At 40.4% G+C, this 12,144-nt stretch overlaps 1 protein-coding gene across 9 annotated transcripts in view; it reads right to left on the bottom strand.

Annotated features, from left to right (window-relative positions):
* Positions 1 to 250: 250 nt before the first annotated feature.
* The window catches only part of pald1a (phosphatase domain containing paladin 1a), a 60,886-nt gene continuing 48,992 nt past the window's right edge, over positions 251 to 12,144 (bottom strand). For all 9 annotated transcript variants that reach the window (XM_044178074.1, XM_044178073.1, XM_044178072.1 and 6 more), the window contains one exon: positions 251 to 2,593. In XM_044178074.1, the coding sequence (XP_044034009.1) occupies positions 2,444 to 2,593 (150 nt within the window). In that variant the 3' untranslated portion in view covers positions 251 to 2,443. The remainder of the gene's footprint in view (positions 2,594 to 12,144) is intronic.

The raw sequence follows: 12,144 nt of genomic DNA, 5'->3' as shown, positions 1-12,144 counted from the left end.
CCGAGGTTGGCATTGACACAAGACAAAGAGGCCGTCCGGATATACGAGTGGGTTCTTAGCGGTGCGTATCTAGAGCAAAAGATGATGCTAAGATAAGAAGGAAAAAGACAGGAAGCCGCGCAGGGAAGAGACAATTATTTGGCTCTGTCACACAGCGTTGTTTTATTGAAAATCCTCCCACACTCTTAAATCCAAATCCTTGACACAGATGGTTCAGAAATGATACCAAAAACAGACATAGGCTGTTAAATCTATTTGAATTATTTATTTTAACCCCCCAAAAAGAAAATAAATGGCACATACAGTGAATAAAGGATAATGCATTGCCTCTATGAAGAGTGCCTGTTTAACCCCCCCCCCCCATTAAATTAAGAGCATAACTAAGGTGTTAGGGTGTTATAACAACCTGCACATGTATGTTCTTGTGTTATCAAGTTACACAAAGATGGATTTGTAATGGATTCTCTCAAATGTAAAAAAAGCTATTTCAATTTCATTATCAATCATCACAATCTTTTTGCTCAATTTGTCTGAATCAATTCTATACAGTGCAAATGTTCTGGTACACTGACAGAAAAGAAAATTGTAATGAGCGGCATGTGGAAGATTTTCTTTTCTGACTTATCTTTCTGGTTTTAAGGCAGGATTTATGGTTTTTAACACTGAGCTACAAGTTACTTTACAACTAAACACATTATCAAATTAAAGAATAACAAAATCATCAAACAAGAAAAGTGTTAGGACTCTTAAAGAAATACTGTACAGTAAAAGTTATTAATGTAGGCACGCTAAGCAATAATTGGCATGTGTTGAACAAAAACAATGGTTGTCCTGCTTTGCTGATAATTCAATCACAACTTATTGTCCAGAATAGGAAAACATGCAGCTTTTGTCTCATTCCATTGATGACACAAACATGAGCTGCACTTGTTAAAGGGTATATCAATTGATACCAAGTGTTCTTTTTAACCCAAGTATTTGCAGTCTTGGCTGTGACATGTATAATTTAATTCCTACTGATGAACTAGTGATGTCACAGAAATTGTAACTTTACTAGCAGGGGTCGTGAAGTCTGTGAGAGCTGAGCTAATTAAAGGGGAACTTCAATTTTACACATCAAAGTCTGTTTACAGGTCTCGGGGTGTACTGCTGCATATGTGAAAAGAGGTTTATAAAGGCTTTTGTGGCTCTAGAGGGAGCTGTGTGAAGTCTGATAAATTGCCTCAAGTGATGTCATTTGAGTCATCCTCGGTTGGGGCTGAAGACTACAAGTTTGAAAATAAAAATAAAAAATCTGGGGGTGTGGAGTTCGAAAGAAGTGAGATTACCAGACCTCTGTAGCCCGCTCCTTATTTCTGATTGAGGCTAGCAACTCAAGGCTACATTAGCCGCTGCTAGCATAACACACACAAATCTCCAACCAAACTGTCAGCGGTTGAGTTGCACTGTGCGTAATGTAGGCCCCAGGTTTTGATAAGGAAAAATAATGCGTAGAATAAAAAAGATTATATCGCTGGGGACTTCAAAGGAATCTCTGGAAAAAGCATGTTTGCAATTTTTAAGCATCATTGCCTCAATGTTTACAAATGCAAATACAAAGATACATTTACAGCTTTAAAGTAAAATCAAACTAACATAAAAATTCCTGACATGCTGTACTGTTAGTACCTGTATCATGACACATGTAAATAAAAGTAAAAAGAAACGGGTACAACAGATGGACACATTACTGACGTTATACTGTAGCAAAACAAACTCAACAGCATCTCGCGCAACACTCCTCTCAAAAACATCCACTCTGATCAGCTTTAAAAAACTGAAGGACACATTTAAATAACAGCTTTCATATGTACACAGTGAATCTTCTCAAAAATGTAAAACCTCAAGTCGAACAAATCCACAGCCACTGATGACAGCTGCGCTGAGAAGAAAAAGACAGGGCTCAAGAAAAATATCAGGTCACACAACAGCAAACGGCTGTGACATACAACCAAAATTGTTGGCTAACAACACAGTGGAATTTGTTTCTCTCCTCCTTAACAACTTTTAAATCTTGTCTTGTTCAAACAGCTGTTTTAAAAAGCTGTCTCCTCTTCAAATGCTAGAACTCATAAAGAAAGAAAGTTTTTTAACCTTGATTTGAAAAAAGTAAAATATTAGTACATTGAAATTCTATGTTCTACCACTGATTTAAAAAAAAGGCAAAGGCACAAATATCAACTTCTAATATAGGAGCAACATTCAGCTATGACTCAACATTGAAACACCTACAAAATGTTAACATTGCCAGTGAGTTTGAAAAAAAAAAGAAGCAATAAACAATAGATGAAGTGAAGATATGCATAATACAGGGGTAAATATAGAAGGCATAACAATGTTAATGTAAATGTCTTTTATTCTGAAAAGCACAGTACTGTCTTGGTGCGTTCACAGTGTTCCCCTCTCAGATGAACTCCCCTCGGAAAGGAAGTGACTGAATGTTCTGCTGTTGCCAGCGGCAGCGCAGCCTGGCCAGCGGCGTGTCTCTCGGGTTTTCAAACTCAGAGAAGCCCAGCTGGTTGAGGATGTCATAAACTCCGGCTCTGGCCGCCACCTACCACAGAAACACACGAAATGTGAATGAACAGGCAACACAGCCAGCCAGGCATTTTTTTATTTGTTCATCATGACCACAAAACGCTTTGACCATCACATTTTTAAGAGTTAAAGCATGTTATCTCACAGTTTTCTACATGTTTAGCCGTTACATTGGAACAATAGGTATCTACTGTGGGTTTGGAAACAAAAAGAAGTGGTAGAAGAAGTATTCAGATCCTTCACTTAAGTAAAAATATCAACACCACAATGTAAAAATACTCCACTACAAGCAAAATCCCCTGAATAAAAAAATGGACTTAAAGGGGTACTCCATTGATTTATACATCAAGTTTAGTTTACTCGTCACAAAGAGTACTATTCAGCCTGTGAAAACTTTTGAATAATGTCTTCTGTGGCATAGGAGGGAACATTCCAAAGTCTCATAAAATAACCCAGATGATGTCATAGCGATGTCATCAGGGTTATCTCAGCTCAGGATTGGAGACTTAAAATTTATAACAGAAAGCTTGCATTACAAACTGAGGGTGTGGAGTTTGAAAGACATCGAAATTTACCTGACAGGGAGAGTCTAACAAAAGACACTTTCGAGTTGCATTGTGGGAAATGTAGGATCCAATGTTTTGGGGGCTTGACCTATACTTATAGACTAAAAGTTAGGATATATCAGGCTCTTCTTTCTCTTGTAAATCCCCAAGCTGTATGAAAGTAAAATACTAATTTGCAGGAGTACCCCTTTAAGAAAACTGTTTAAATATTATCAGTGAAATACTGTGTACTTATGTATCAAAAGTAAATGTACGCATTATTAGGGCTGCAACTAACAATTATTTTTTTCAGTTAATCGATTAATTGTTTAGTGAAAGTGAAGTACACAGTGCAAAGGTGATGTTGTAAAATTGTTTTGTACAACCAACAGTCCACAACCCAAAGACATTCAATTTACAATGACACTGAAGAAAATTTATAAGAGCCTCCTCTTATGGGATGATTCACTTTTGATTTTGTTGTAAAAATGTTTACCGCTGAATGTAGGGGACTAGAAGTACAAATGAACATAAAATTGAAAACCAACTACCTCACTATTGTACTTAAGTACAGTAATGGGACAGCCTTGGAACAACACCATGGTTACAGTATATGTTATTCAGTTTCTCAGTCTGAGTCATTACTGAATGAATGAGGACAGAGAGGGACCCAGCGAGATTTCCCGAGAGAGAGAGAGAGAGAGTTCGGTGTTCGTGTTAAGCAGCAGGTCACGCTGACTCATGGTCTGCTGTGGCTGTCAAACACCATAGGACTGATGGGAAGCACCATGGACACCAGAAACATCTGGCCATAAAGCCAAACAATAAAAACAAATACAAACAAACCCAGCAGACACCGACTTCCCTGCAAAACTTTAAAAGATTGAATACCCCATTAGTGCCACAGCTTGCCAAGTTTACTCTGCAGGAGAAGCTTCAAAAAACTTTGCTGGACTGTGATGTTCAGCCACTACATTTGATAAAAGAGCATATGAGAGAAAAAAAGTCAACAGAATCTGTCAAATGTATTTATTTATATCACTGTGTATTGATTTTCACATCACAACCCATTTAAAAAAAGGATTCCAGCTCGGGGAGCACAAGCATGCAGGAAAGTTATCTCTAGCAGCTTACACTCCCAGCTTGGAATTGATACAGGACACAGCTGAACCACCAGCTGTTAGCAAGTTTGTAAGACCCTAGAAGTTGCAGTAACATGGCCTAAAATGTTCTGCCAGTTTAACCTCTCCCTCTTCTCCTCGGGCGGTCAAGAAGTCTGCAAATTTATAGTGGCGAGGAATGTGCAAGATGAGAGATGTTTTTTAACATCGGAATAAATAAGGGCATCGTTTGTGGATGCATGCTTTTTAACTATACAAAACTGAAGAATATGACTGGCTGTGAGGTAATCCTGCATGAAGTGCTGCTCGCGATGTTTTTAAAAATGCACTGTCAGGTTGAAGGCCATGGAGGACATAATGGAACAATGAACAGGAATAATAGTATCAAGATATCCCTTTCGTTAACAATGATTATAGCTTAGCTGGCCAGCGTTGTGCAGAAATAAACACAAGGCACCGCAAAGTGTGGTCTAGATTACCTACTTGCTGACCATGCAAAATCAAATCTTACAATAGATATCATGTAACGCTAAAACTTTTGCTTTGTAGAGTCTACACTGGTTCAAAATCTTTTCTCAGCCCTAGCTGTCTCACTATGAACAAATGGTCATGCAGCTTCTATTGTCCTTTCTCAATTCAGCTTTTTATAGCAAATACATGCACTGATGGACCTTTCAGTACAACTATGTTTGTGTCTGATGTGTTTGGACAGCGGCCAGGCTGACTGCTATATGAGCTCTTTGCTGGGAACAAACAAGTGGGTGCAGCAGAACCATTAGTCAGTGGATGGGACTCCGAGGAGAAACTCTGGATTTGTGCTGTTAACCAGAATACTTAACTTGACTCATCTACTCCACAGCCCAGCTGTCTAAATAGGCGATGAGTGAAAAATCTGAAACAGTGACAAGTCATGTTAGTGAGGCACATCTGCTCATGGTTTAGTGATTTTCTGGTAAAATGATGACTGTTTTGAAAGTACTGACCGTATGGAATATGAAGACGATTATGCTGCAGAAATGGTTTTGATGAGTTTGTATGGATGTTTTGGTATGTTCTGACAAGATTGATTTTCAGAGGACTAATTTTGGTCGGGCCAGTAGATTCTTGACCCACTTGCTCAGCCGGGCCAGTGGCAAAAAATGTTATTGTTGGACCCTGAAAACATGCTAATGTTAGCTATTCTAGTGGCAATTCTGCGGAATAGAGAAACACTCAAGGCAACCACTTGTCTTTTGGTAGGTTTACTTCAAGGGTCTGCAGACGGACTCACAGTAGCAAAACATACATCAGTATAATCTGCTCTTAATGAGTCCAGAGAGAAAGGAGCATCAGTTATTTATCCAGTCAGGGTCAGGCTCTATTATCAATGTACTGTTCTCATCACGCAATCCAAACATTCATACACATATCAAGTATTGACGCCAAACAGTTGGCAGGTACACAGAAGAGCATGCATGCATGCGAGCTGGTAGAACCAGTGTTGCCTCTCCGCGGGACTCGTGTATTTCCCCCCATATGTCCTTTAGGCACATCAGATCATGGACCACCTGGTCCGCTTCCTCGGAAAACTCTGCTGGGTCCATGATTGGTCGGATCATTCTGTCGTATGTGGTGTGGCATGTGGACCCAAATGCAGATGACCAAGAAGCGGTATGAGGGTGAAGTAGCCAGATGACTACAGTGTTTATTGGGTTAAGTGGTTTACAGGCAGGTACAGGCAGACAGACAACAAACAGGTAATTGGCAGATAGGTAGATACAGGTCCAAGTAAAAGGTAATGGGTTACCACCTGGCAGTGGTGGAAACAGGGAAGTGCAATGAGGCTAAACAAATCCAACAGGGAACAGGCAAAGTTCAAAATCCTGACACGACCCAAGGGAGACAAATAATCCAAACCACAGAACTCATGGTAAGTCTGCTGGGACACTGGGCACGGGAACGAGGTACAATGAAAAGTGCACCAAATGGTGACTGACTGACTGACTGACTGACTGACTGAATGACTGACTGAATGACTGACTGACTGACTCACTCACACAGATCTGACACTGAATAAAGGAACAGACCTGGATTAAATACCCTAAGGGAGGTGAGACAATGAGACACAGGTGCAAACAATCAAGGAGGGACCAACAATCAAAACTGGAGGGAAAGCAAACAAAGACAGGATGTAAAACTCGAGACACACAAGGAGAGGAACACACTACAAAATAAAACAGGAAATGACAAAACCTCAAACTACAACATGTGTATGTTATACAATCATGCAGTCTGTTCTTGCCATTAGGCTATCATGTCAGCAATCCCCACCTACACATCTTAAAAAGGATTTTTAATTGGAGTGTTTGTAATGTTTAATGCTAATTTCTTTCATTTTGATCTGTTCAAAAATGTCATAAAACTATCAATTTAAATTTAGCTTCACTTTTATACATGCATAAATGAAATGAAAATCTTGCAACACCCCTGGCAAGTTCTCATGGCTCCCCAGGGTGCTGATGTGGTGGAACAACTAACAACTAATAAGAACTAAAGACAACTGCATGAGATGTGGAAAAGCAGCAAATCATTACATCTGCATACTGTAAAACAAAGTGAAAAACAAATCAAAACAGATCTGATCTTTGGGGGTATATCGCTGCATCTTGCCCCCTTTGTTGCACTCCGTTTGTAAAAATGGCCTTGAAGTCGTTGGTTTGTGGTGACAAGCTTTCTGGGTGACAGTAAGCAGAGCTGTCAGAGAGATGTCTTTCATGCTGCATCGAAGGGATCACCAACGCAAATACTCATTAGGCGGCTGGAGCTAACAGGGAGGAGGAGGGTAGGGAGGAGGCGCTGGTCTTTCCCACAGTCGGCTATCTCAAAGGCTGCACATACCGTGCTGGTGCAGGGGGACAGGGAAGCCTCTGTGCCACACATCAAAACAGCTGGAGTGACTGATAGGGTACCTCTCCTGCAGGCATCCATGGTATGCACTGTACACAAGTCCTGCCATTGTGTAAAGGGCCACGTTTTGGATTAGCAAACATGGATTTCAATTCCAATAACTCCTCTGATGTTTCTGCTCTGATCTCACTACATGGCCACGAGGCAACGTGGGCTAATGACGCTAGGGACAGTATTTGTCCAATGTGCACACAATGTGGGAGAAAGCGCCATTTCCTTCAAACACTTTTCAAATATATAAAAAGTGTTTGCGATATATATATATAAAAACTACACACACACACACACATGCATATACATAGCTTTGAATGCATACTGTTGTGGCGAATAGCATCTTTGATCTGTGAAGTAAACACAAAACAAATCTGTGTTCAAACAATCCTACTGAACAGAAGCAAATGGGTCAGATGCTCCATATCAGTTGGCACAGGCTGCTGCTCGTATGACTGGGAACACTGTGCTCCTGCTTTTAGCCGCTGTGGAGATCAAATTAGTCCACACACACACACACACAGTGCAGGATGCAGGACAGACTTTATTGGTTGTGTAACCGTGGCTTCAAATGCATGACCAGTGATGGCGATGACCCCTGACCACCGCCTCTGGCGTCGTAGTTTGTCATTAATGATCCTACCACGGTCACTGGTGATAGGCTAATGATTGTGCCTTCGGGTTGGTTGGGTCAGATTGGTTTAGCCGCTGCCAGATTCTGCTGCAACCGGGTCAGTAAACACATCACATTGATGATGGTGGTGGGGGAAAAATGTATCACGAATGACTTTCCTGTTTGACTATTTTTTTTTTTACAGATTACTCTTTTTAATTAAATATTCTTTCCTGGAAGGAGTGTTTGAAAATCTGAATAACATTAACTTGCATCTACCTTGGGAAAGGGGACACTATGCCATGTCGAATGCTTTGGAGAATCACTATTTTTGGAGGAACAATCATTGAACCGGCCTGATTTAAATTCTTAATAATTTCAGTACATAACAGAGTGGGAATGATTTGCTTGAGATTCACATCCCTGCATTCTCACCTCAACATTATCCACTGAAGGCAAAGGATGTGAAGGAAACAATAGAGGGAACACACCACATAATCCATGAGGACAGAGCGAACAGCAAGATGTGCATCAAATACGCAAAACAAGATATTTTATGTCTGCATGCGTTCTGTCACAGCTGCGGCTGACATCTTTGTTGACCTTTATGTAAGTCTCTCATGGGCTAAGAAATCAATCAGAATAAAAATCTCTGGAAGATGACACCTAATCCTAGCCCTAATGCCAAGAGAGTGGTTGCCACAGCAACCATCTCACATTACAGAGTCTGACTGGTTCAAATCAATTTCTACCTTTTGTAGTTACAGTGTAACTGAGGGACATTTTGCCTCTAGGAAGTAATTTAATTTATTTTAATGTTATGTTCGGGAACATCTTTTGCACTTCTCAGAGATCTCCTGTCACTCGAACAGTCAGTCTAGTACTGTGACAAGTTCATGAAGTTTCTTTCTATTCAAACAACTGGTGCTGAAAATGAATATAAATCTAAAGAACAAAATTTAAAACACACAGGAGAATAGGTATTACTGGATACCCTTCCCTGCATGTAGTTGACAGTTTAGTAGTGTGCACTTCCATTATGTTCATCCTGATGTCCTCTCTCTGTGACCATTATGCAGTATATACAGTATATGTTCACAGCATGTCTCTGCCTGAAGATTCATATCACATAACCATGACATCCTAGGTCTGAATTGAAGCCGGGAATGTATGCAGCATAAAACTGCAAGCAGCAGAGAGAAAGGGACCAAGAAAAAGTGTACAGTAAGAAAATATTGATGATGTCTGTGCTGCAGGTTCAGACATCTACCCACTTTCACTGAAATTCAGAATGTAAAAAGCATCTAACTTTAGGCACAGTTTGTTAGCTCAAAAAGTACAACCACACTCTGAGTGTCACGGATACGCCAGTCTCCACCATCTGTTAATCAAGCACACCTGCTCCCTATCACACTCAAAAAGCCTAGCACTCACCTCAGCCAGTTTTCCGACCTCGTTTGATACAAGGACTCCCCATGCGACTCTGCATAACGCCTATCTCCCTCTCCAGCGACCTTCCTCTCTAGCGATCTCCCTCTCCAGCGAGTCTTCCCTCCAACGGACTTCCCCATCTCCATACCTGCACACCTGTCTTTTCTGGCTATAACCTAATAAATCCCCATCTGTCTCCATATCGTGTCTCCTGCCTGTTTGTCTGTAACACTGAGCTGTGGTTTACTCCACAGAAAACCTCTTTTTGTAGGTGTATCGTAAATTCTCAAATAGTGGCCTTTATTTACCTCAGTGGCAGAGAGAGCCAGGCCTAATTTCCCCTGTTCCCCAGTTAATGCAAACTTCCTCCATGTTTACCTGTTTTCTTGATAAATTCAGTATAAAGTCCATTTCTGCAGCATTAATTCCATCAGTAGAGCAAGAGTCTTTGCCTTTTTCCCACTGAAAAATGTTAAGCTACCATGAATGAAACTCCTCCAGAATTTTCACATTAAAAGTCTTGCAGCCTTTCCTTTATAAGTAGGAAAAACGACTAGAATGAATTCATATGAAAACATTATTTCTGTTAAAAAAAGAGAAACTCAGAACAGCAGAGTGGTGAGTACAACACGACTCTGTTGTTGGACTCTGTTCTGTGGAAAGGGACATTATGCTAAATTTACCATGTGAACTATTGTAGTACAGGTCATTTCACCCCCGTCAGCGTGTATATTTTATTAGCAACCAGCCTTTATTTGTTCATGCTGGCCATAGCCCCGCTGTTATTATTTGAATATGTCTTATTTGACAATTTACTGTAGATTAGCATCTCACATTAATTTTGCTTCAGAAAAGAAACATAGTGTTTTGATTCAGGTGTAGTCTAATGCTCAAGTGAAAGCCATCATGTTATAGTTTGAGGGTTTTTAATTTAATAGCCTGTTTTATTTTGTAGTATTGTCCTTCCCTTGTGTGTCTTGTGGTTTTACTTCCTGTCCTGTGTGTGTGTGTGTGTGTGTGTGTGTGTGTGTGTGTGTGTGCGCGCGCGCACTTTTCGTTGTTGTTTCGTTGTTGTTTCGTTGTTGTCCCAGTTCCCCGGCATTCTTACTGTAAGTTCTGTTTTGGATTCTTTGTCTCCCTTGGACTGGGTCTGGATTCTGGATTTTGAACTTTGCCTGCTCCCTATTGGATTTGGTTTGCCTCATTGGACTCACTTCCTTGTTTCCAAATCTGCCAGCTGGTAACCCATTTCCCTGTACCTGGACCTATATCTGTTTGTTGCCTGTCTGCCTACCGGTCTGTCTGCCTGTACCTGCCTGTAAACCACATCACCCCCAATAAACACTGTAGCCATCCGTCTACTTCAACCTCCTTCCGCTTCCTGGTCATCTGCATTTGGGTCCACATACCACACTGCATACGACACATCAGGCCTGAAATAGCACGAACATTTCAGATATTCAGAATATCTCAGTCTGTTCCTTTGAAGAAAATGTTTGTTTGATATATTGTGGTGCTATCTGAATGATAGTCTCTGTGTAGTTGATGGATGGCTGTGATTTCCCAGCCTGGTTACCTGTTTCCCCCCAGTGGCCCAGCAGCCAGGGAGGTGAGAGGCGACTGCACCAAAGTGCATCATAAGACACCTGTGAGGCACCACAAGGCCTGCTCTGTCAAGAATGCTGCTCCTGCCACAGCAAATTCACCACTGAGGTTTGGAGATGCATATCTAGCAGACAGATCTTTATGATTATTATTTATATTAAGCAGTCAATTAAACAGAACGATATATATGAATTTATAAAACATGTCTATTATGGTGATTTAGGCATATACAGTAAATGTTGTATAATTTGCTATTGAAATGAGGTCTTTACCTACAGCACCTTTAGAGACTGCATAAAGAACAAAACTAAGTGGATAGACTATACCACTACTTGCTTATACAAAAAACATTTTCATTTCAGGTAAGAAAAGACAGGATGGACACTGTAATGGTAGCAGTAAGAGTTATTAGAATGCTATTTTGACCTGTGACTGTCAACTATGCAAAAAGAGGAACTTTGTGTTTATAAGAAGTTCAGAGGTGAGGGGTTAGGATTTTTTCAGCAGTTACAGCTGTACATGAAAATGTGTTGAGTGGCTGACTCGTGATGTAAAGGGCAGAACAAGCACAATAAACACAATTTACCATTCGAAATACTTTCAGCAATCTTGACTAAAATTCCTGTCAAGTGAATGACTTTTGTGATCTACTTTCCGACAGTTGAACTTCCTGAACTTTTCCCCTTCCTCCATTTGTGTTTGTCATTAAGTTCCAGTTCAGAGAAGTAGATAAAGATGTTTGCTCATTAAAAAGCAATTTCTTGAAGACAAGTCAAGTGGATTTTTTGTATACGGTTTATATTTACTCTGGGGGACTCTGTAAATACTGCCTTACACACGAAAGAAATGTTAATAGTAATATTTACAGTCAGAGCTTGTTGCATTTTATGGGCTCAAATTTGAGAAGAATTACTTTTCAGGTGTAACAATGGTGTGTGGTAGTTTTGGTTAAATCTAAAAGTGGCTAAAATCAATATTTGTCTAATAATATATATCAAATGACAATGTGAAAACAATGTGACAAAGGGGTCGCTGGTAGTGGTGAACCTGCAGAGAATTATCACCTGAATCTGCAGCTCCCCTCGGCTTTACAGAGCTTTATAGTGAGTTTCAGCTCATTGTTTAGCTGTCTGGCCACAACTTTACTGTATTGGTTCACTCTCATAGCATCATTTTCGGCTGCATGCAGCTGTTTTCAGTGAAAAAGCCCTAAAATCCCACTGTACACTACTTGTTCAGCACCAAACGGCAGACAGACAGTTAACAAATAGCTGGTGAACACAGTGGAGCATTTAGCAGCTAAAGAGCCAGATAT

Source organism: Siniperca chuatsi, linkage group LG20 (genome assembly GCF_020085105.1).
Source record: "Siniperca chuatsi isolate FFG_IHB_CAS linkage group LG20, ASM2008510v1, whole genome shotgun sequence".
In the NCBI taxonomy this organism is placed as follows: Eukaryota; Metazoa; Chordata; class Actinopteri; order Centrarchiformes; family Sinipercidae; genus Siniperca; species Siniperca chuatsi.
The sequence above is the reverse complement of the archived record's forward strand: the minus strand, read 5'-3'. Positions and strand labels throughout refer to the sequence as shown.